General features: G+C 39.4%; 1 protein-coding gene across 2 annotated transcripts in view; it reads right to left on the reverse strand.

Moving 5' to 3' along the window:
• The window catches only part of prkci (protein kinase C, iota), a 136,503-nt gene that overhangs the window by 20,796 nt on the left and 89,847 nt on the right, over positions 1-25,860 (reverse strand). For both annotated transcript variants that reach the window (XM_043702652.2, XM_043702653.2), the window contains 10 exons: positions 24,985-25,116; positions 20,879-20,923; positions 20,723-20,768; positions 15,702-15,760; positions 14,263-14,439; positions 12,553-12,650; positions 10,539-10,625; positions 9,261-9,396; positions 6,134-6,221; positions 3,026-3,151 (listed from right to left, as the gene is read on the reverse strand). In XM_043702652.2, the coding sequence (XP_043558587.1) occupies positions 3,026-3,151; positions 6,134-6,221; positions 9,261-9,396; positions 10,539-10,625; positions 12,553-12,650; positions 14,263-14,439; positions 15,702-15,760; positions 20,723-20,768; positions 20,879-20,923; positions 24,985-25,116 (994 nt within the window). The remainder of the gene's footprint in view (positions 1-3,025; positions 3,152-6,133; positions 6,222-9,260; positions 9,397-10,538; positions 10,626-12,552; positions 12,651-14,262; positions 14,440-15,701; positions 15,761-20,722; positions 20,769-20,878; positions 20,924-24,984; positions 25,117-25,860) is intronic.

Here is a 25,860-nt window from a genome sequence, read left to right on the forward strand (position 1 = left end):
ATGGGAGTTATGTACAGACCTCCTAACAGTGGTCAGGACCAGGGGCGCAACATGTACCGGGAAATAGAAAAGGCATGTCAGAAAGGCAAGGTCACGGTGATTATGGGGGACTTCAATTTGCAGGTGGACTGGGTAAATAATGTTGACAGTGGATCCAAAGAAAGGCAATTCTTGGAATGCTTACACAGGATGGCTTTTTGGAACAGCTTGTCATGGAGCCCACAAGGGAGCAGGCTATTTTGGACCTGGTGCTATGTAATGAACCAGACTTTATAAAAGATCTTAAAGTAAGGGAACACTTATGAAGCAGCGATCATAATATAGTAGAGTTCAGTCTGCAGTTTGAAAGAGAGAAGGCAAAATCGGATGTAATGGTGTTACAGTTAAACAAAGGTAATTATGAGGGCATGAGAGAGGAACTGACGAAAATAGACTGGAAGCAGAGCCTAGCAGGGAAGGCAGTAGAGCAAAAATGGCAGGAGTTTGTGGGTATAATTGAGGACACAGTACAGAGGTTCATCCCCAAGAAAAGAAAGATTATCCAGGGAGGGATTAGACAGCCATGGCTAACAAAGGAAGTCAGGAAATGTATCAAAGAAAAAGAGAGATCCTAGAAAGTGGCCAAGAGCACTGGGAAATCAGAAGATTGGGAAGGCTACAAAAACAAACAGAGGATAACAAAGAGAGAAATAAGGAAGGAGAGGATCAAATATGAAGGTAGGCTAGCCAGTAATATTAGAAATGATAGTAAAAGTTTCTTTCAATACATAAGAAACAAACGACAGGCAAAAGTAGACATTGGGCCACTTCAAACTGATGCTGGAAGGCTAGTGATGGGAAATAAGAAAATAGCTGGAGAACTTAATAAGTACTTTGCATTAGTCTTCAAGTGGAAGACATGAGTAATATCCCAACAATTAAAGGGAGTCAGGGGGCTGAGTTGAGTATGGTTGCCATTACAAAAGAGATAGTGCTAGAAAAGCTAAAAGGTCTTAAAATTGATAAATCTCCTGGCCCCGATGGGCTACATCCTAGAGTTCTGAGGGAGGTGGCTGAGGAAATAGCGGAGGCGTTGGCCGAGATCTTTCAAAAGTCACTGGAGTCAGGGAAAGTCCAGGATGATTGGAAGGTCGCTGTTGTAACCCCATTGTTCAAGAAAGGGTCAAGACAAAAGATGGAAAATTATAAGCCAATTAGCATAACCTCAGTTGTTGGTAAAATTCTAGAATCCATCGTTAAGGATGAGGTTTCTAAATTCTTGGAAGAGCAGGGTCGGATTAGAACAAGTCAACTTGATTTACTAAGGCGAGGTCGGGCCTGACAAACCTGTTAGAATTCTTTGAAGAGGTGACAAGTAGGTTAGACCAGGGAAACCCAGTGGATGTGGTCTATCTAGACTTCCAAAAGACCTTTAATAAGGTGCCACACGGGAGGCTGCTGAGTAAGGTGAGGGCCCATGGTGTTCGAGGTGAGCTACTGGTATGGATTGAGGATTGGCTGTCTGACAGAAGGCAGAGAGTTGGGATAAGAGGTTCTTTTTCGGAATGGCAGCCGGTGACATGCGGTGTCCCACAGGGTTCAGTGTTGGGGCCGCAGCTGTTCACGTTATATATTAATGATCTGGATGAAGGGACAGGGGGCATTCTAGTGAAGTTTGCCAATGATACAAAGATAGGTGGACAGGCAGGTAGCACTGAGGAAGTGGGCAGTCTGCAGAAGGATCTGGACAGTTTGGGAGAATGGTCCAGGAAATAGCTGATGAAGTTCAATGTGAGCAAATGCGAGGTCTTGCACTTTGGAAAAAATAATACAAGCATGGACTACTTTCTAAACGCTAATTCATAAAGCCAAAGTTCAAAGGGATCGGGGAGTGCTAGTTGACTTGCAGATTGAATCCGTGATTAAGAAAGCGAATGCAATGTTGACATTTATCTCAAGAGGGTTGGAATATAAAAGCAGCGATGTGCTACTGAGACTTTATAAAGCTCTGGTTAGGCCCCATTTGGAGTACTGTGTCCAGTTTTGGGCCCCACACCTCAGGAGGGACATACTGGCACTGGAGTGTAAGGTAAAAACAATGACTGCAGATGCTGGAAACCAGATTCTGGATCAATGGTGCTGGAAGAGCACAGCATTTCAGGCAGCATCCGAGGAGCTCAGCAAAATCGACGTTTCGGGCAAAAGCCCTTCATCAGGAATAATCGCAGAGAGCCTGAAGCGTGGAGAGATAAGCTAGGGGAGGATGGGGGTGGGGAGAGAGTAGCATAGAGTGCAATGGGTGAGTGGGGGAGGAGATGAAGGTGATAGGTCAGGGAGGGCACTGGAGTGTGTCCAGCAGAGATTCATATGGATGATCCCTGGAATGGTAGGTCTAACATACGAGGAACGGCTGAGGATCCTGGGATTGTACTCATTGGAATTTAGAAGGTTAAGGGGAGATCTAATAGAAAATTACAAGATAATACATGGCTTGGAAAGGGTGGACGCTAAGAAATTGTTTCCTTAAGGCGGGGAGACTAGGACCTGTGGGCACAGCCTTAAAATTAGAGGGGGTCAATTCAGAACAGACATGCGGAGACATTTCTTCAGCCAGAAAGTGGTGGGCCTGTGGAATTCATTGCCGCGGAGTGCAGTGGAGGCCGGGACGCTAAATGTCTTCGAGGCAGAGATTGATAAATTCTTGATGTCACAAGGAATTAAGGGCTACGGGGAGAATGCAGGTAAGTGGAGGTGAAATGCCCATCAGCCATGATTAAATGGCGGAGTGGACTCGATGGGCCGAATGGCCTTACTTCCACTCCCATGTCTTATGGTGTTATGGTCTTAACTCCTGCTCTGGCTGAGGCTATCACCAAGGATATGGCATGGTGAACCTCAGGTCAAACCACCACCAGTCATCTCTCTCAAATGGGAGAGCAGGTGATGATCTGGTCAGACTACGGCAACTTTACCTTACTCCCAGCCGGAGGATATTAAATAAAATTGAAAGAAAATATCAAACAAAAGGAAAGACGCAACATTTCACCTTGGAAGAGATAATCCTCCGTATTCTGATCTGGATTATCTGAGCTTCCCACTATGTCAAAAGGTGATCGGCCTGCCATCATCTCGAACATCAGTACTCCCAGTGCCCACCAATCCACACTGAAACCTGAAAAAAATACAAATGACCATTTTAAACAGTACAGAAAATAAAAAGTCAAAACTGTGAGAACAATTAATTCTGACTTAGTGTGTGTGTGTGTCTCTCTCTCTCCAAGCAGTTACGAATGTGGGGAAGAGAGTTCTAAAGACAACCTTCTAGTGGTAAAGAAACTCCCCATTTCTATTTTAAATGGTAGACTTTTTCTTTTAACTGCAACCCCTAGTTCTAGTCTCTCCCATATCAGGAAACATCATTTGAGCATGCACCCAGTCATAATTTGCTTTACTGCGATCATTGAAACTCCAGTAGATACGGGCTCAGCCTGTAAAATCTATCATAAGATAAGCCATCCATTTCAGAATTCAGTCAAGTGAATCTTTTCTGAAAAACTAACATTAGATCCTTTCAGAAAATGGAGACCAACTCTACACAGTATGTCAGATGTGCCTCACTATAACTGACAAGATCCCATTTACCACAAAACATAGAATGTCTCAGCGCAGTACAGATCCTTCAGCCCTCAATGTTGCGCTGACCTGTGAAAACAATCTGATGCCCATCTAACCTACACCATTCCATTATTATCAGATGTATGTCCAACACCCATTTAAATGCCCTTCACATCGGTGAGTCTGTTACTGTTGCAAGCAAGCTGCTCCACGCCCCTACTGAGTGAAGAAACTACCCCTAACATCTGTCCTAAATCTATCACCCCTCAATTTAAAGCTATGTCCCCTCACGTTAGCCTTCACCATCCAAGAAAAAAGGCTCTCACTGTCCACCTATCTAACCTTCTGATTATCCTATACGTCTCGATTAAGTCACCTCTCAACCACCTCCTCTCCAACGAAAGCAGCCTCAGTTCCCTCAGCCTTTCCTCCCATACCAGGCAACATCCTAGTAAATCTCCTGTGAACCCTTTCAAGGCTTCCACCTCCTCCCTGTAATGCAGTGACCAGAACTGCATGCAATACTCCAGTTGCAGCCTTACCAGTGTCTTGTACAGCTGAAACATTACCTCATGGCTCTGAAACTCAATTCCCCTACCAATTTACGCCAACACACCATATGCCTTCTTAATAACCCTAGCAACCTGGGTGGCAACTTTCAGGGATTTATGCACCAAGACACAGATATCTCTCTGTTCATCTACACTGCCAAGAATTTTACCATTAGCCCACTACTCTGCATTCCTATTACTTTTTCCAAAGTGAACTACCTCATACTTTTCCACATTTGCCACTTCTCAGCCCAGTTCTGCATCTTACCTATGCCCCTCTGTAACCCACATCATCTTTCGGCACTATCCACAACTCTGCCTACTTTAGTGTCATCCGCAAATTTTCTAATCCATTCTTCTACGCCCACATCCAGATCATTTATTAGAAATGACAAGCAGCAGTGGCCCCAAAACAGATCCTTGGGCCACACCAGTTGTAACGGAGCTCCAGGATGAACATTTCCCATCAACCACCACCCTGTCTTCTTTCAGCTAGCCAATTTCTGACCCAAACTGCTAAACAGCCTTCAATCCTGAAACTCTATTTTGTGCAATTACCTACAGTGTGGAACCTTATCAAATGCCTTACTGAATTCCATGTACACCACATTAACCGCTTTACCTTCATCCACATTCAATTCCTTCAATTAACATGACTTGGGTGACATACCTCCATTTCTGTTGGAACAATGTTAATTTTCGACAAAGCATTTGATCTCAAATGCATTCACAAGAAGAAAATTCATGTTCGTTCTTCACATTTACCAAATTTCTTTCGAAAAATCAAAAAAGATCAACTGCTTTAGTAAGGGCTTATCCCATGTATTAATTACATGCACTTTGGAAAATTGTGCTAACTATGCATTACCCAATAAATCATTCAGCCATTTTACCTGTGCCAAGTTTTTGACACATTTGGTCCTGCACCTACCTCTTCTCCAAAATAGCCTGTCCCCTAAGGCTTTTCTTTTCAAGAAAACATCCAATTCCCTTTCAAAAATTACTTCTGAATGTGCCTACCACCTTTCAGGAAATGCATTGCAGAATTTCATTACTCACTGCTTTACACAGATCAAACATATTCTGAAAAATGATTTTGAGGAATTAATGCCCACACTACAAAAGCAGATCATACCAACGTTGAAAAAGAGGTTTGCTAGATGGTTACAGAATGCATGTAGAGGAATTAAGAGAACAGGGCAGGGATCAAGAATACAGTTTTTTTGAACATCAAAAACATTGTTGTTTGGGTCAAATGACTTTCAACACAATAGGTGAATAGGGATTGGAGGGGATTTTTAATGTTGAAGAATTATGCCCCACTGAAACTAAAATGCCAGTTTACATCCAGTAGAACTTCTGTACTGAATAAGGCAATACAGGGTAAATAACAGAAAAGATTTGGGCTTTTATTTAAAAAATAAGCTTTGAATGGTCTTCTCTCTATCTTCGATCCAAAAAGCCTGGGTTCAAGTCCCATCTGCTCCAGAGGCGTCTTATATCAGGACAGGTTGGTTAAAAATATCAAGAACAGCCTTTGAAATGTTACGTTTCAGACTTGCACTACAAGTACTCACAAAAGGCCTAGGAAGCCCTATTGACACAGTTTATGAAGTCCAAATAATCCCAACTAAGACTGAAGTTTTAATAGGGATTGTACAGAATCAGTTTAAGTCAATTATTGATATCTTTGTCATTTATAACCATTTGCTCTTTTAAGGCACAAATAAAAATTGTCCCCCTTCCCTTACGATCTCTGATGCCATGGTAGGAAGACTAATTGCTCCCAGTACAGCTCTATGGATTGTTTAATTGAAAACACATGAAACTAGATCAGTTTAGACTTGTCACATAGTGGAGATGGGTTACTACAGAAAACCTTGATTAAAGTACTCTCAATCTATCCCTCCACCCACTAACTGATTCTCAACATAGAAACTAGATTTTCAGTAGCTGGAAGTTTAGAATAAGATACCCAGCAACATTACCATAATCCTCTCCTCTGAGAATTTCTGGAGCAATGTAATTGGGAGTACCACAGAATGTGCTGGTTGTGTCTCCAGGCCTCAGGCCTTCCTGTCAGTAAAGCAAAAAATTAATTTCAATCATAATTCAAGAGAATATATTGGTGACAAACAATATGTTGGTTAAATTCACTAATCTCCGTAAATTCTTTGAAAATGAGAATGCAATAAATACCAGATAGGCTTTAAAACACTTTTCTGGAGAACCTATCATAAAACTTGGCCTAAAAGAAAATTTTAAAACGTTGTTCTATCCTCGGCTCTTTCTTCAACTAAAATGCAAGGTTCGAGATGACTCTTGGGCCACTACCAATGCTCCTTCACAATAAAAGGACTGAGGATTAACAGAAGAATGTTAGAGACCAACTCGACACAAGTGCCAAGCAACATTACCATCCATAAGTCAACCACAAAGTTAACAGGATCAGAAAAAGTAAATTCTCTAGTTATGAAAGCAGGCCAAACGCATGGGAATCCTCCAGCAAGTAACGAAATTCCTGACTCCACAAAGCTTATCCACAACCTACAAAACACAAGTCTGGACTGGGATGGATGATAAATCTTTACTCACCTTGTTAACTGTATTTCCAATAGTTAAAGCTCAACACCATTCAGCACAAAGTCAGCACCTCAATTATAACGTTAAACATTCACACTTTCATTATCTGAATCTAAATGGAGGTAGCATGTGCCATCCACCAGAGGCACTGCAGAAGATTGTCAACGTGCCTTCAGCCACTTTCTAAACCCAAAACTTCTATCACCCAGACGGTCAAGGGAAACGAGTATAGGAACACTGCCGCCAGAAAATCACGAATTATCTTGACTTGAAAACATATTTCCATCCCTTTACTGCTGGTGGGTCAAAACATTCAAAAACTTCCTCTTTCCCTCCCTTGAAAAGAAAAGATCAATGAAAACTGATTAAAGTATAAATACATCTCCTTGCAATGTCATGACACAAAGCTGGGTTGGAGCATGAACCAAGAGAAGGATGTAGAGATAAATGAGTGGGCAAATGCATGGAAGATGGATAAATGAGAGGCCTTCCACTTTAGTTACAAAAACAGAAAGGCAGATGATCTGAACAGTGAGAGATTGGGCAAGAAGGTGGTACAATGAGATCGGGGTGTCCTTTTACACCAGTTGCTGAAAGTAAGCATGCAGATGCAACAGGTGGTTAAGGAGCAAATGGTATGTTAGCCTTCATAGTGCAAGGTCTCAAGTAGAGAAGCAGGGAGGTCTTGCTGCAATTGTATTGGGCCTTAGTAAAACCGCAGAGTACTGTGTGCAGTTTTGATCTCCTTTTCAAAGTAAGGATGTCCTGTTGTGAAGGGAGTAATGATTTATCAGACTGATTCCTTGGTTAGCAGGACTGACATGGAAAGAGACAGATGGATTCACTGGATGGATTCACTACATTCACTGGAATGACGGGATGCTCATCGAAATGTGTAAAACTAGACAGTATAAACAGAAGAATGTTGTTCCGCCGATGGCTGGGGAGTCCAAAATCAGGGCTCTCAGCCTGTGGTGTATACTCCTTTTAAGACTGAATTGCGCAGAAATTTCTTCATCCAGACTGGTGTGCCTGAGGAATATTCTGCCATAAAAAATGATTGAAGACAAAACACTGAATGCTTTCAAAACTTATAGTTTTCGGGGCTAAAGGATTTGGGGAGATGGGGAGGAATGGGGAACTGATCATACTAAATGGTGGAGCAGGTCCAAAGGTTGATTGGTCAACTCTCGCTTGAATTTTCTATGTTCTATGCTTCTATGTCAAAATGTAGCTCAGTTACAAGAGGAAGAAAGAAATTACCAAAATTGTAACCACAGAAATGACAATGAAGCATTTGAAACTGAAAGACCAGAAGAGAATCTCATGTAACTTATTTTGCAAAAGAATTATATTGCTTCTTCATTTCTGGTGTCCCATTTATTAAAAAAACTTAAAAGGATCCAAGAATCTGAAGAATCTCTTTGATATTAATATATTTCTGAATTAGCTCGATGTCTTTGTGAATGGTTTTTTCATCCTAAGAAAGTCAACACTTTCCTTAGATAATGTATTTATATCTTTGGATTGTCTGATTATTGTGAACTTCCTTTTCTCTTTCAAACAACACCTCACATGTACTTTAGCAGTGCAATATCATGCCTCTATCTTTTGACCCAATGCCATTTGCTCACCACTACACACATCATCTAGTATTTTTTAAAAATCAAAGACAGTTCACCATCACCTTCTCACAGGCAATTATGAATGGATAAGGAATACTTAATTTGTCAGCCAGTCACATTTCAAGAACAAATGTAACAAAACTCAAAACCCTCCAATTTCCCAAGATTAAATATGCACAGCTGAATAGTGTCCCGTAAAAATGAACAGACCAAAAAAAAAAGAAAATGCCCAAATAGGTCAAGTTGCTTCATTCTAATGGCCATTTGGTCTCCGGAGCTTTCTATACAAGTCAGTACAATTATGACTGTGAGCTCTTGAGACACAGTGGTGCCTTTCTCTGATTGAAAAGGTGTTGGTACAGGTTTCCATCTGATGCAGAGGCGTGTAACAGTATCTCCAAACTTGTTGATTACAAAACAACTATCATATCACTGTTGATCTGACTGTGGTTTCAACTCCACTTTCCTGACTGCCCTCTTGTCAAAAGTTTATAACTGAGCCCTTGAACATATTCAATATAAGCACTATATGGCTCACTGTGAAACAAAATTCCAAATAGTAAGGAGTCTCAAGAGGAGAAATTCCTCCATGTCCAGATCTTAAATGGGAAACCCTTATTTTGAAACTACATCCCCATAAAGGAAAATGTCTTCTCAGTAGCCACCATTTCAAAGCTCCTCAGAATATTGCATTTTCAATAAGATCACATCTCATTCTTCTTTTCTCCAGTGAAAACAGGTGCAACCTGTTCAATCTTTCCTTCTAAGACAAACACTTAATCTCAGGTATCAGTCTCCAATTTAGATATGATAATTAAAGTGATCAAAACTATACATACTACCAAAGATGCAAGATCAGCAATGTCTAGGACTATCAAAGGCAGCTTTTACATCAATGGCAACTTACCTTACACATTCCATAGTCTGTTAGTTTAATATGTCCTTCAGAGTCCAGCAAGACATTATCCAGTTTCAAATCTCGGTAAATGATCCCATGTTCATGAAGATAGTTTAAGGCCAGACTGATCTCTGAAGAATAAAATCTATCACAAATGAAAAAAATTCAATCTCTTGTAAAAATGTAAACAAAATAAAAACACATGTACTGTGAAAAAGTAATCAGGTACATGTATCTATCTTGTTTTTTGTAAACTGATGGGCAGAACAGCACTCATTAAAAGCGACACTGTCACCCCTTTTCTTTCAGTGTGTCAAAATAAATACTATGTTCAATTTATTCTTTTGCAGAACCTCAAATCTATTTGTCCTAACCCCACAGTCTTCACACCTCCAACGATCACTGGATCTTTTGTTTTTAATAACCTTCTCTATTTCTCTGGACATAAACCTGGACTATTCTCTAGATTATAACCTGGTATTGTGAGATTTTTAACTTTGTCCACCCTAGTCCAATACCGACACCTCCAAGTCATGGCTTCTCTATTACAAGTAACTACTAATCCTTGATTTACCTGTACCAATCCTATGCTTTTCAGCTTTGGAGTACTGCAGGAAGGCATTTTGAATGTCAATTAGATCTATTAGTTAAAAAGTCCCGAGTGCTCATTTGCGCTGTCAGTTTATAAATAGAAAACAGTGGCACTTGATAAAACAGCTGGCGTCAGAAAACAATGTTTGCAAAACACAAACTGCTGAGCTTGTAACAGACATGAACTGCGTTTTGAAACTATGAACATTACAAATGAAGAAATGCCACAATGCATCATGTCCATTTAAAACTTAAAAATATTTACACGGTTAGGTAATAGGCTGGAATGGAATGAAAGAAACACTGTAATGGAAATCTTTTTTTACCAGCAGATAAAAAGTTTCATTTCTGGAAATGAACCCGGATATGGATCTATTTCAGTGGCAGAGCAGTTTCCCTGCCACGACACTTGCCAGGTAAAAACCTGGAAGAAGTCAAGGTAAGGTCAGACAGGACAGCTAGACAGTAGAGCACAGGGACTGGAAAAAGAATTCCAGCATTGGGGTGCCAAGTAAAGGCAGAGAAAAGGAGGAAGACTGCAAGAGATACAGACAATCTCAGGCTTTCTGACTCAAATATTCTACCAGATATACATTTTGAAGAACACTTGCACATCAAGACCATGTGATACAAGTCCCTTTGGCATCACCAATTTTCAGATTTCACTATCTGTAAAACAAGCAGAATTTCTCTAACCTGGCATGCTCTTCTGGAAGCTTACGTTGTCTCTGCATATGAAACATCAAATCTCCACCATTCACATATTCTATGACGAAAAATAGCCTGCAACCAATAAATGTAAATCAGCTATTAAAAATCTATAACTTTTATTCACTGAATCAACAAAACCTTCAATTTCACAATTTCTAAAGAGATGCTTCTTCCAGAAGAACAACCTGGAAGGAATACATTATTTATTTCAGGATTCAAAACTGTGGTGAGGTTAATGGAAGTTGAAAGGAATCTGAAAATGAACTCATTAAAATATTTACCCAAAGGTTTGAAATTTGTGTGAAGTCATTCCTGCAATTTTGTTTTCCACAGTGCAACACTAGAGACAGCAATAATCTTGGCATGAAAATCCTGTTAAACGAAATCACTGGAGCTTCTTTTTTGACAAACCAAGCAAATATAAATAGTTAAACTCATCAAGGAAGATAGACTGCGGCTGGGAATTATTAGATAGCTATTACCGCTGTCGGCAGACGATTCAGCGGTAGTTAAATCATTTGCATATTCTCTTGTCTGCAAAGCAAATAAAGAACAAGAAAGGACTTGCACAAAGAAATAGTGCGACAACAACTTTAAAAAACATCAATGACCTTCCCAGTGCTTTTCTCTGCTCAAATCAATATACCATGCCAAGGAATGCATCCAGAAATGTCAGCCAGCCCTGATACATGCTCCAAATGGCCGTTACACATGTAAAGTTAGATGCCAAACAATTGTATACTTGATTATCAGATATATAACAGCCAAGTACAATATTGCCCTCACTAAACATAGAGTCATAGAGATGTACAGCATGGAAACAAACCCTTCGGTCCAACTCGTCCATGCCGACCAGATATCCCAACCCAATCTAGTCCCACCTGCCAGCACTCATCCCATATCCCTCCAAATCCTTCCTATTCATATACCCAAATGCCTTTTAAATGTTGCAATTGTACCAGCCTCCACCATTTCCTCTCTGGCAGCTCATTCCATACATGCACCACCCTCTGTGTGAAAAAGTTGCCCCTGAGGTCCCTTTTATATTTTTCCCCTCTCATCCTAAACCTATGCCCTCTACCTCTGGACTTTCCCCAACCCAGGGAAAAGACTTTGTTTATTTATCCTATCCATACCCCTCATAATTTTGTAAACCTCTATAAGGTCACCCTTCAGCCTCCGAAGCTCCAGGGAAAACAGCCCCAGCCTGCTGAGCCTCTCCCTACAGCTGAAATCCTCCAATCCTGGCAACATCCTTGTGTAAACATGTCCATGGGTACATTTTCCAACAGGTAATTTTCAGGACTGGAAACACTTACCCCATCTCAAAGAAATTGAGAGAGTTGCCAATTCCACCTGGGTCAACTCACTGACAGCAATTCAAGGTTCCTCTTTTGCCTCAACATCACCCCAGAAGCACAAGAGCTACTTGAGAAAATCAGGAAGTATTACCCCTATCAGTACAAAGATTCCAAGTTCCACAGCAATTTTTTTCCCTTTGCTTGTTAAAAATAGAATTACTCTGTCGATTGTGTCTAGTGTAACTTTGTACAATTGGGCATCTTGGAGAATAAATCTTTGAAAGGGACACCAAATATGGTTAGAATATGCACTGTTCCAAACTGCTGAGAGACTACAACTCAGATCACCAGTTTCTTCCCAAAGCAAGGATTTTAAGTATACTGAATTATACAAGAAGAGACTAGTCACTGTATCAGTCATAGAACTACCATAGATGATGTGTTCTATGTAGTTTAATCCTTCTCGGTAATACATTTGTAGAATGAGTTAACAGGAAAGATAAAAATGAGCAGTGTAAATTTATTTCTGCGATTACTTGTGACAAAGAAAGAAATTCTATGTCAATAATGCTTTGGTGATCTAGAAAACCTATTGTACACATCACCAGTGTACTACAGCAAATAGTGACAAGAATCTTTAATTTACAAGCTTTCTTTAGTAAGGCACACATACAAAGTTGATTGAGATTTCATCCCACCTGCTCTCGGTCTGGAAGCAGGAGTGCAATCCTACAAGGAAAGGATGATTTGATGCCTGTTCAAACACATGCTTTTCTGTCTGTACCCAATCGATATCCTGTCAAAATGAAAAAGATTAATAAAACTTTAGATCAGACAAAATACATATTTTACTTCAAAGTTTTTACAACTTTTGCCTCTTACCTTCAAAAACGGAGTTATTGCAGAGTTAAAGGAATCAAAAATTATTTGTATACCACGCTAAAATTAAATGCATTGAAACACTCATATGCAAACATCAAATCACAAATATTACTCAAGGTACACAAATAAATTGTTAAAACCCCTACAAATTACAGTATAAAATCAAATACAAAGAGAAAATAAATTAATAATATCCCACAAAAGGTGAACATGGCAAAGCCATCACTAAAAATAACTCTCAATAAATACTTTCGTTTATTTAAACATTTGTGAAAGATAATTATTTCTATTTGACACAATTGCCAGAGTCCATTCTCCACCTCCAACATAAACACAAGGTTAGGCATGTGATCACTGCCACAGGAACATGCCTGCAGACATTGAGTTCTCCAGACAAACAAGTTTAAAAACTTTGTTTCAAAAGTAATAGCAAACACTTTCCAACTTTTGTCTGAAACTCATAGCACCTCTTGAAAGAGAACAGTCAAGACTGTTTTTTTCTAATTATTTACGTAACCATGTTCAACTTTGAACATCAAGAATGTTTCACAACGCATCTCTTAAAAGTTCAAGTTCACTTACAAATAATGACCCAAGCAATATGGATACAATCACTTATTTCAAGTTAAGCTAACATTTTCTGAATTATATTACAACAGATTAAGAGACTATTCTGATTCTTCAAGTGATACATAAAACAACTAAAATGATCAGAACTTTTCATATTCCCACATCCACCCCCCAACTTTTTCATGTTGATTTCAAATAGGTAAGATGTTTGCATAAATGGCTGGTTAGAATTTGGAAAAGAACAGATTCAAGGAAGCCATCAATAAACAGTGCATCTTAACTACACAGTAGTTCCTCACAAGAACTGGATTAAAGTAGCCAAGACTTATAATGGGAACTGCATATTCTAAATCTACTACAAATTCATACCATAGCAGGAAAGAGAACCTTACTTTTAAAATGAAAATCTAAAGCTCATTCCTATAGCAGGCTGCACAGTAACTTTAACTTTCTTTGTAGTCAATATCACAGTCAAAAATGCTACAATGTTAGATTCCATGCCAAAATGATTCAACAGCTTGTACTTCAGTCGAAAAATTAGATTCCTTTCAAACCATAATTAAAAGAAGTAACACAAGATTAGTCAATCTCAGTACAAGATATCTGTATAAAAACTTTCCCATGGCTAAAATGTTGTCAGGAAACACAATGCTTTTCTGCTCTGCAGGCATGTACTGAGCATGTGGTCACAATATCCTTGGTGATTTTGATCTTTCTCAAAAACTGAACCCAAGGGAAGTGCAAAAGATCTTCTTTCTTTGCTTCTATGGCATTCTCAAGTAACTGAATTTACTAAAACTTTATTTCATAAAAATTTTTAAAATCTTTAAAAGAGTTTTTAAATTTCCATAAGAAATCCTCTTAAGATTCAGCTTCCAAATGATTATCAATTCCCAGGTCTACAATTTTTACAATTTCAGAATCTAATAATTGCAATGTGATTAAATGCTCCTCACCTCATCATCATTAACCAGTTCCTTCTTCACAACTTTCATTGCATAAATGCGCTCTGTCTTTTTCAGTCGAACGAGGAGGACTTTAGCATAGCTACCTCTTCCAATGACACGGATTAGATCGAAATCTGGAACACCTAAACTGGTGGGAACTTTTCCACTTTCCCTGCTGCTCATGGCCTGTTCAGAAAAATAGCATGACAATATCAGATGAGATTAAAATACATCAAAATGGATCAGAACAATGATCTGATTAAGTTGAAGGCAGCTGGTCAATTCAAGAGAGAGCACTGCAGGCAGCCCCATAACAAAACACTCTTTCCAACATTTAACAGACACACGAACAGGGTGGGATATGGATGAAGCGTAATTAGAAAGAATTAGTTTAGAATGGCATCATGGTTGGTGGAGAAATGGTGCACTGAAGGTGAAGCTCCTACACTGTCCTTAATATTATATGTTCTATGGCCTCCAATTCTGCCAGCAGAAAGAGTTTCATCCAATCCATTTCAGCTATGTTGAGAAACTGAAAAAAGTAGGTTGTTCTCCTTACAGCAAAAAAGAACACAATATTTGATGGAGGTACTCAAAATTGTAAATGATTCTGATTATAGTGCCAGAATTAAGGTTAATCTCAATAGAGTAACAGACATGAAGACATTTTTGTTAGACGTTGGGAAGTGATGTGATCAGGGTTGGAATGGGCGGTCAGAAAGTATAGTTGAATCTAATTCATGAGAGAGTGACAGAGTAGTTCTATTTGCACATATATACACTATAGAACTGGCAGGCATATCGAGTGAAAACTGTCTATGATCCCATATTCTGTCAAAATGCCACAATTTTGAGCACTAAAAATCTTCCCTTTAACCTTAAGTTAGTTTCAGTAATTTCTTGATGTTAATAACTGCACTGAATCCCTCCACTTGGAGATTAAACAAAAATAGTTCATAAAAATTTAGAATAGTGCAGCAAAATTATACTGAATACCAGCATCTTTCTTTGTGATTATGCACGTTGGCACAGTGGTTAGCACTGCTACCTCACAGCGCCAGAGACCCGGGTTCAATTCCCGCCTCAGGCAACTGACTGTGTGGAGTTTGCACGTTCTCCCCGTGTCTGCGTGGGTTTCCTCCGAGTGCTCCGGTTTCCTTCCACAGTCCAAAGATGTGCAGGTTAGGTGAATTGGCCATGCTCAATTGCCCGTAGTGTTAGGTAAGGGGTAAATGTAGGGGTATGGGTGGGTTGCGCTTCAGCGGGGCGGTGTGGACTTGTTGGGCCGAAGGGCCTGTTTCCACACTGTAAGTAATCTAATCTAATGTCCAATCTCCCCCCTGTAACACTCAGACCTATTCAAAATATTGCAAAGGGAACCTTAGCCTTCCTCCTTAATATTGTATTTTAGAATATTAACAACCAACAAACAGATTTTTGTTTCATACCTCTTTTTCCTCACCAACATGATCCAGGTTTTCTTGGCTGGAAGATTTGTACGGAATAACTGCAAGGAGCATAGAGGAAGATATATTCTTTGTTAGGCATTAGACTACTAGAATATTAGATCTTTATTCCTTATTAATATTTGCTGGAGAGATTGCTCAAAAATATTGGCATTATTTTTCCCAAATCTCAAAGGAGGATTTAATTTTTAAAGTTTCTCCGCTTATTACGGACATCATCTTACGAACATTATTGGCTTGCAGTCGAGAACTGCCAATTTAATGTGGTAGAATAATAGATGATTTCAATCACAATTAGCTGAGAAGACTACCAAAATGGTCATCCTGTGATCAAGAAATGTGTTAAAAATTAAACCTTGATCACTTTTGTTTCAATCTCTTCATGCACCCGAGATGTGGAGTATTGCAGGATACTGCCATGACTTGAACATTAAAATCTTGAAATAATTGACTTTATAAAAATACATTCATAAGACAATGATTTGATTAACACTCAAAGAACAATAAGAATGCTCAAATTCAGCACATGAATAAATTAAGTGAATCATGAATATGAAGCTAATTAAAGAATAGAAAACACTAAAGTTGGTGTGGTTCATCCTAACCATGAAGATTGAAGATGTGCAAACATTTGTAATCCATTTTTACATGACATTAAAGAAGTTTTAAACAATGTGGAGCCCATGCTATTTTTTTAAAATATCTAAAGGGGGGGGTATTAGATGTTTTGAAGATGCATAAGTCCCAACGAGCTGATGAAATATATCCTAGTTTGTTACGCAAAGCAAGGCAGAAGATTGCTGGGGTAGTTCTTCAAAAAAAATTTTAAGGGACAGGTTTAATCAATACTTGGAAAGGCAGGGGATTGATCAGGAATAGTCAGCGCAAATATGTTAGAGGAGGATCTTGCCTGACAAAATTAATTGTTTTTTTTGAAAGATTTATTAAATAAATTGATGATGGTACTGCAGCTGTTGTTGCTTACTTGGACATCACTAAGGCCTTTGACAAGATCCCACATGGAAGACTAGTCCAAAAGCGAAGAGCTCATGGGATCTAAGGCAAATTGGCAAACTAGATCAAATGCTGGCTTGCATATAGGAGGCATAGGGTGATTGTGGAGGGTTATTTTTGTAATTGGAAGTCTTTGACCTGCAATGGAGCACAGGGATCAGTGCTGGCTACCTTGCTGTTTGGTATGTACATTAACAACTTGAATTTGAATGTAAAAGGTATAATTAGTAAGTTTGCAGCTGACAAAAATTGATGGTTTCGTTGCTAATGAGGAGGACGGTCGTCGTCGAGAGTCTGATATTGTTCAGCAGGTAAATTTGGCAGAGCCATGGCAGGTGGAAGTTAATCCCAATAAGTGTGAGGTGATGTATTTTGGGAAGTATAATAAGGGAAGGATATACAGAATGAATGGTAGAATGCTAGCAAGTACTGAGGAACCAGTCCATAGATCCCAGAAGGTGCCAGCAAGAGACAGAGAGGGTGGTTAAGGAGGCAAACAGGATGCTTGCTTTCATTAGCCAGGACACAGAATATGGGAACAACGAAATCTTGTTACAACTCTGTAAAACATTGGTTCAGCCACAGATGGAATATTCTGTGCAGTTCTGGCTGGCACACTGTCCGAAGGACATAATTGCACTACAGAAGGTGAAGTGGAAATTCACCAGGATGTTGCCTGGGATGGAAGGTCTCACTTATGAGGAGAAACTTATATGCTAGGTTTCTTTTCCCTGGAACAGAGGAGGTTGAAAGTGGATCCAATTGAGATATACAAAATTATGAGGGGATTTGACACAGTAGATCGTGAGACTCTTTTCCCAAGGCAGATGTGTTTAAGACCAGCAGGTATAAATTTAAGAGAAGAGTAAGTGATTGAGAGAAGACCTGAGGAAAATTTTCTTTTCACCCAGAGGGTGGCAGAAATATTGCTGCCCGAGAGTGTGGAGGAGGCAGGCACTCTCACAACATTTCAGAAGATCTGGACAAGTACTTAAATTGACAAGGAAAAGTTGCTTAAGGATCAAGTGCAGAAAAATGGGATTAGTGTAGTTTGGTGTTTGTCGTACAGCATAGACATATTGGGTGAAGGAGCCTGTAATCATATAGCATAGAAATGATTTTGAATCACAATTTTACCTATTCTGAACTAATTTATATTTTTTTCTATACACTTGGCACAATATTGTTTTCTTCAAAATGTACACATAACTCATCACTCCAATCCAAAAACCTGTAATGCCAGCTCTATCGTAGTTATTATTCGATTGACTGAATTACAAATTGATTAACATCAAATGAAAACAACAAACTAGTCCTTTAAGTATGACCGCTCTCCTCGTGTAGTTTACACACACAAGATCAGTTATCTTTTACTACACGTCACTATTTGCCTCACTTCCAAGAGATATGCAGAAGGTAATGAACAAGTCAGCCATAAAGCTTCTCAGGTCAGCTCCAACACTCAATAATATCTTCTATATTATCTTCTGAATTTTCACATCAACATTCTATACCATTTATTTCTTCTAGTATTCAAAAATCTGAGTCTTGGACAAACTCATGGCTGGAATTATTACAGCCCTCTGGAGTAACGAGTTCTTAAAATTCAGAATTCCAAGTTAAAATGTTGTTCATCATCTCAGTCCTAATGACTGAACCCATATGATCTCTAGTTCTGGGGTCTTCAGCTAGGAGAAAATACCAATTCTCAAAGAACATAAAACATAGTAGAACATATGGCCACTGAGGCCAGCTCATCATTTCATAAGATTATGGCTGGTTTCATTGCGATTTTAACTTCAACCCAATCCCATATCTTCCCCTCCACTATAAAGTACAGTCTTCCCTAGATAATGTGTTCAAACGTATCCCCAGTATCCAGATGTGGTCTCATTGATGGGAGATACTTCTCCATTCCAGTACTCTAATCCACTGCAATGAAGGCTAACATACATTGCCTTTTTAATTGTATCCTTAATTTAATTTTGGAACCTGTCTGCAAGGATCATTTAAAAAAAATCTGCATTTATATTCTTCAAACTAATGCAGATAATTTCACATATTACCCCATCTAATACTTGCTTACCCAATCTATCAACCCATGTTTTTGCTTTTGCAGTCTCTTTTCATTCTCCTGCTTTCTCACTTAACTTTGTATCAAACTTAATTATAGTGTACTTTATCACCTTATTCATATCAGTCATGCAAATTGTAAATGCTAAGGCCCAATCACTGTTCCTTACAATATTGTATTACACCTCAACCATCTTGAATCATTGTTTTTTAAAAATCTGTTCATCAACCCATCCATGTTAATAAATGATCCCCAATCCCATGCGCTCTCAACAGGACAAATGCAAAGCATGTAAACACTTAAAACAAAACAGGGTTATTGCACAAAATGACAACTCTGTTTTCTCTCCACAAGTGCCTCCAGACCGGAGTTTCTCTAGCAATTTCAATTTTTGCTGTGTACACTTAACCAGTGCTCACTCAACTCCAATATCTCCCTGTACTATTAAATATACACTTTAGGTGTATTAGTTATTAAAACTTTATCCACATAACAATTTTCAATGACCTTTACTGTCCGGAATTCCTGTAACCAGTGCCCAGTTTAAGATTTTTTTTTCAAAAGGCCATATATTGTGTTATTTTACAGCAAAACCCGAAGGCCAGATTATTTATGAAATATCAAGGCATGTAAAAGTTGGTTCTTCATAGATAATCATACATTCAAACTCAGAGGATTATCGGTCAAAAGTTATACTGATCAGCAGACCCCACACCCTAATTAAGCAAGTGTGAGAGGCCATTTGGCCCATCAAACCTCCTGCAACTCAAAGCATGACCAGATTATTACATTTCCCTACATTTTTTAAATTTTCTACTTTTCAAATAGTTAACCGATTTCTTCCTTCTCCACCAATTGTGTTTTTGTTTTTAACTCATTCATGAGTGTCACAGGTTGGGCCAACGTTTGTTACCAATCCCTACCAATCCCTAACTGCCTCAGAGGGAAATTAAGAATCAAACTGAGAGCAGCAAGCCTGGAGTCACATGTAGGTCAGACCAATTAAGGACAGGAGATTTCCCTCCCTAAAATGAATCAGATAGATTTTTCCAACCATTGGCAACAGTTTAGTGGTTATTATTAGACACTTAATTCTAGATTTTTATTGAAAAAAATTTCACCATCTGCCATGGCAGGATTTGAAACCGAGATGTCAGGGCACTACCCTAGATTAATAGGTTAGCAATAATGCCACTAGGCCACAACCTACCTCTTCTTTTTGTGATGGTACTCTAAGCATTGTAGTGAATGGGTTGGACCTCGATGCAGGAACAGAGAGCAGAAGGGTGCCAGGGAGTAAGTCAGTGAGGTGAGTAGCATTCAGACAGATGGAGCTCTCTCACACACTGAAAACGGTTTTAATTTCTTTACATTCTGTACTTCCCATCTACTGGAAAAATTGGCATTAATGATCATGATAAAGGTGTTTGCCAGAAATACATTGCTTAATGCAGTGCTGAATTCTGTAATCAAGAAACGTGCAGATTCAGTATAATTTACACCGAGTTAGGCACACTAACATTGGATGTTGTGAAAAGGAGGAAGAATGAGGTAGAAGGAGAAATCCATTCAGGTTTTCTGCTCCCAACTGTTATCTAATTACCCATGCTGCAAAGTATGGCTGTCGAGGTGAGAATAGGATTCAGCTCTTTGATGAAGCTCCTGAATCATCAAGCAGCCTACTTTTTTTCGTCTAATAAAATGACCTTACAGGAGATCTCAAGGTCTATCTCATATGAACCATTACAAGCCTTCATGAACGAGTGGAGAAAGTTGGAGAGTGCAAGTGCTTCTTAGGCAAAGTTCCACCTGACCGGTATTTCTGCTTTGCCCTCTGAATTTAAAACAGCACAGATGCCAGGCAGCAAGTTAAATCATCTAAATTAATAACATTAAAAATAGAGACCCTCCTTACCTGGGGCAATACTTTCTGCATTGTCAGCACCTGGAATCATATGCTCCTAAACCAAAGCATAACATTAAGATTGTCAGCTGTGAAACAATATGCAAATTTAAATGCAAGATGATAATTTAGTAATATTCGCAAACTAACCCAGATTCACACTCATACCTGATCACCACTTCCCCAAGGATAATGAGAAGTATGTGTGCTGATCTGTAAAACAGAAAACAGTCAACATACATTCCAAAAAAAAATCCCTTTTTAAGAAGGAACCAAGTGCTGAACATAGCAAAAGTCTTGTAAATAGATGATAATTTTTATCTGGATAAGTTAAAGTTGCAACAAGTTTTGTGCCATCATGACTCATACATTTTCTTGACCCATTATTCCAAACCTGCCTCAATGATTGCCTACCAAGCCCCTATCACAAATCTTGCAACTGATTTCTGCTCCATCCTACCACATGCAGTTTCCAAAGCAACTCGTCACTGTCCAAAGACCGGCATCCCGGGTGTTTATGTCATCTTTAAAGCACTGCTATGTACCCAGATATGATATTTTAAAGCTTCCTTGTTTATTGACAGACAGAACTTGCCAGGAAGATAGCATCATGTTTCTTAGCCAACAGTGTAGAATCCAAGTGGACAGGGTTGTGAATTGAAGAGATGTCTTCTTGGAGAACTGACAGAAGAACTGTAACATTACACCATGCCAGCCTGGTCTGAGGTTGCCACCCAAGTTAGTGCTATCTCTAGGATGCAGAAGAACAGCTAGCAGTGTAGAAAAAATGTCAATGATCCTCTCTGCTCTATTAGGGTGTCTCACTTTTCTCTGCCACCTCACAATCTATTAATGTCACTGCACACACCTCCCTGCGACATATTCCCTCATCCACTCTAACTCCTCAACATCCCATACCACTCGTCCTGCAATACCTCTGGACCGCTGCCTCAGTTTTATTTTGGAATAACTCACCATCTTGCCCTCACATAAGCAAGGACAAACAGCTCTGCTATCTACTGTCACCTCATTCATTCCTACCCTCCTCTTCATTCTGAAGACAGCCCATAACAGGGTAGAATGAGTCTGCACTGGTGGAGGGTTGCCCAACACATGTCTTCACCCCCGCACAAGAGAAGACTGGGACTGCTCATGCAGGGATGTAGAGACATCTATGTCCCTCCAAACTTGTATGTACCGCTCACGTACCATTCTCCCATCATATCATTGCACACAACTTCCAATCACTGGTTTTGATGTCTTTTCTTTCTTCAGTCTTGCAAAAGTCTTCTAAGAAATACCTCTTGAACCTCCGAGAATGAGAGTACTGAGGCCGCAGAGGCAGCTTTGTCTAATTGCATCTTGGACTTACTACCAGCCAAATTTAGAAACGTTGGTGGGAATTCTTGACAGAGATTGTGACAAACTAGTAAGCACCTCATTGCGAGAGTTCTGCAGATGAAGAAATGGCGCAGACAGGAGATAACAGTAATATCAATCACCAGGGACTGCATCCAAATAGAAGGATGGGAGGTATAGGAGGTGTAAAGGTTTCGCTAAGATCCAGTGCCATGTGCATGTTTTCGGTAGGTGTTTAGCCAGAACTCCATCCATTGAGTGTTGTGCCTGGCCATGAACTGCTGCAGGATGGTATAAAAATGCATTTAGAGTCCACATGGAGAAAGTCTCAAACGTGAAAGGAAGTAAATAGTATGAACATTTATGAACAAACTACTAATTACAGAAAATTCACTTTCACTCTTACCACTAAAATGCCCTGTAAGTGAAGTGCTGTCCCTGCTCCCTGCCGCAGGAGTTCGCCTTTACTATCCTGACAGCAGTTTACATCTCACCCCACATGGACATTAAGAGCACACTTGATGAAATATACACCTCCACAAGTAGCCTTGAGATGGAATATCCTGAGACCATCTTCACCACTGCCAGTGACTTCAACGAGACCAACCTCAAGAGTTGACACCAAGATACCATCAACACATCTCCTAACACATCAGAGGCCTAAATAACTTTGACCATTGCTACTCAACCATCAAAGCCACCCAACACTCCATCCTCCACCCACGCTTTGGAAAATCAGATGGTAAGACTCTGCTCCTTGTGCCGGTTTCCAAGTGCGAGGGTTTGAAGCGCGAGGATCTGGTACGGAAAATTGTACAGTGCTGGTCTGACGTAACAGGTGAGCTCCTACGTGACTATTTGGAGTCAGTGGACTGGTCCACATTCAAGAACTCAGCAGCCAACCTAAATGAGGACGCCATTACCACCACAGACTTCATCAATGTGTGTAGAGGACTGCGTGTTCACTCAAGCACTCCAAGGGTCACCCAACCAAAACTGCAAGGCCAACAGGCTCCTGAGCAGAGCAGGTCCCCTCCAGCCCAACTGTAGAAAGAGTAAACTGAAGTACAATGGGAAGGAGAAAAAAGGAAACTTAGAGGGCATTTTAGTGGTCAGGGTGAAAGTGAATTTTCTCTAACTAGTAGATTATTTATAAATGTTCATCATGTTTGAACATTTCTTTCATATTTGAGAGCTTCTCCATGTGGACTCAAAATGTATTTTGAGTCCAGCAGCAGTTCATGATGAGGCACAACACTCAATGGATGGAGTTCTGGCTGAACACCTACTGAAAAACTTACACATGGCACTGGATCTTAGTGAAACCATTGCCCCTCTATACCTCCCATCCCTCTATGCACATAGGAAGATATGTCAGGGAGGTGTAACAGACAGTCAATGCTGTAGGATGGCCAGGAAGAATATGTGCTGCAGCTTCCTCTCTCACAGGTCAAGTCACTTATCCTGCCTATTCAATGCTCATGCAGCTATTTTTTCCATTCCTTCCAGGTACAGCACAATGGAAGACGACAGCAAGCATTCCTCCTGCAATGCCTTCTGTGTTGGTGAGCCCCAAACATATGTACATTCCATTCCAAGTAGCACGTCCCATTAACCCCACAGGCTTTACATTACACTCTAGAATTTCAATTAAATGGACAGGCCATATTTTTAAATGTGTTCACTCAGAAGTATAAAGTTCTTTCTTCTGAGCACGATCATTTTTTGGGAGATTATTTAATCTGGAGTATTTAACACTGGGATTCACTCTTTCTCCTTCTTACTCGCTCGCACACACACAGACACCCAGCTTCATTCCAACATTTCATTTCCTATTACAAGAATCACATCAGGAGTGCTGAAACTAAAATCCGATCCATGATGTCAGATCAGTAAGTCTTAATTTGAAGGTTTTCTTTAGACTTGCATTACTTTAGGAATAAAACAACATTTGACATTTCTCTGAATTATGGCATTGCGCAATCAGCAAAATGGTTGGAAGGAATTTGCTATTTTGTGCATATTTTAATATCTGTTTTCTTGAGTTCTACTGCATGCAGTATCAAACTAAAGTTTTCACCCTGCAATAACATTTAGTTTTCATATCAGCCAAGATACCTATTTCACAGATGCTGCGTAAGGACAGGATTGAGCTTGCCTGTGAGACCTTCTGTCCCTTGCAGCATGTTGACAACATCATTGCAAACACAGATGACAATGTAGCTAATACTCAGAAAATGGCAGATTTACTAAATAGCTACCTTGCATCAGACTTCATAATTTGAGGATAAAATTTAATTACAAAGAAAGTTAAGAATAAATTATAGAATGGAACAACTAAATTCAACATGAGCAGAAAAAGATCATGGAGAAACTAGTAAGACAGACAGCGCCTCGGAGTGATCATTGAGCAGATTCTCTGGAATATCACTAGGGTAAAGCATTAAATTAGGAGGACAGATTGCATAAACTACACTTCAATTTCCTTGAATACAGTAGATTGAGGGATGATGTAAATGAGATGTTTAAGATGTTCAAAATAATTGATAAAGTAGGCAGAAAACATTTTCTCTGTTGAATAATCCAAAGCACTCAATATTGTTATCTATCCAGACAGTTTCTTTGAACAAATATCCTACATAATGAAGTTCTAAAAATTATAACACAAATCACAACTAACAAAAACTATTTTTTTACTGGAGCTGGATTTTCTGGAGTTAAAATCCAATGGACTTACTTGTTAGTAATAACAGATACAAAAATCATTAATAGTTCTGACAAATGTATTTCCAAAATAAAATTGTTACTGTTTAACAGTGCACACATCCCTGTCAATACAATTTTTTCAACTGAATTATTTTCTCCTCCATAAGCAAGCAGAGCCTGGAGTTGAAAAATAATGGAGAAAGACTTACAGCATGACGTCCACACTCAATTGTAACCAATTTGTGACATTTCTTATGGACGAGAAGCTTACAGTTGATGCATTTATAGCCTTGACGGCCGAGGCCCCAGATCCGATCAGTACAAAATGCACAATGTGCTCGCTGAAGGAGACAGAGCAAGAAAACAAATGAAGCATTTCATGTTCAGCACAAACAGAGCACCTTAGCTACCAAGTTTTATTAAAATGACAATAAATGTTATTACTCATACTCCAAAATAAGTTCTCAAACAGTAAATTTAATTATTGTACATGGTTTTTAAAAGACTAGAAATATAGGCCATTGTTTGGAGGTTGGGAGAGAGGGAGAGTGAAAAGACAGTCTAAGCAGGTTCCTGGTAACAGATCAAAATGTAGCCCACATGAGCAGCACACCTATTTGCAACTAGACTCGTCCTATTTTCCCAACTGTGAAGTCTCAGTGATTTCTATGCTCTCACAGTCTTCCACTCAGCCGAAAATGTGTACAGCAGTCATTGTGCATGAACAAAGATTTCATGGAACCCGCTGACTCACTCAGACCATTTACTGCATGTAGGTTGCTGTAGTTATGATATAAACAATGACACATTTAGTAGGAAGTATTGAACTGCAACCCCATACAAGCCCACAAGAGCGCACATAAAGCAAAGAATTGTGGTTTGATCGGCAAGTTTGACTCCTGGACATGTCTCAGTATTATTTTCTGAAATAATCCACACAGAGAATTCCCCATATGGAACCTAATTAGTTCTTATGTGTGGTCTTTTAATTCTGATTCCAACTGTTTGTAGCTGCTCCTGATTGTCATTTATTGCTGCTGAACCAAACTCATTTCATCGCATAGTCAACTCTGAGAACCAGCAAA

The sequence above is a fragment of the Chiloscyllium plagiosum genome, unplaced genomic scaffold (assembly GCF_037043375.1).
Source record: "Chiloscyllium plagiosum isolate Xiang-an unplaced genomic scaffold, Cpla_swu_hap1 HiC_scaffold_13, whole genome shotgun sequence".
NCBI classification, from domain to species: Eukaryota; Metazoa; Chordata; class Chondrichthyes; order Orectolobiformes; family Hemiscylliidae; genus Chiloscyllium; species Chiloscyllium plagiosum.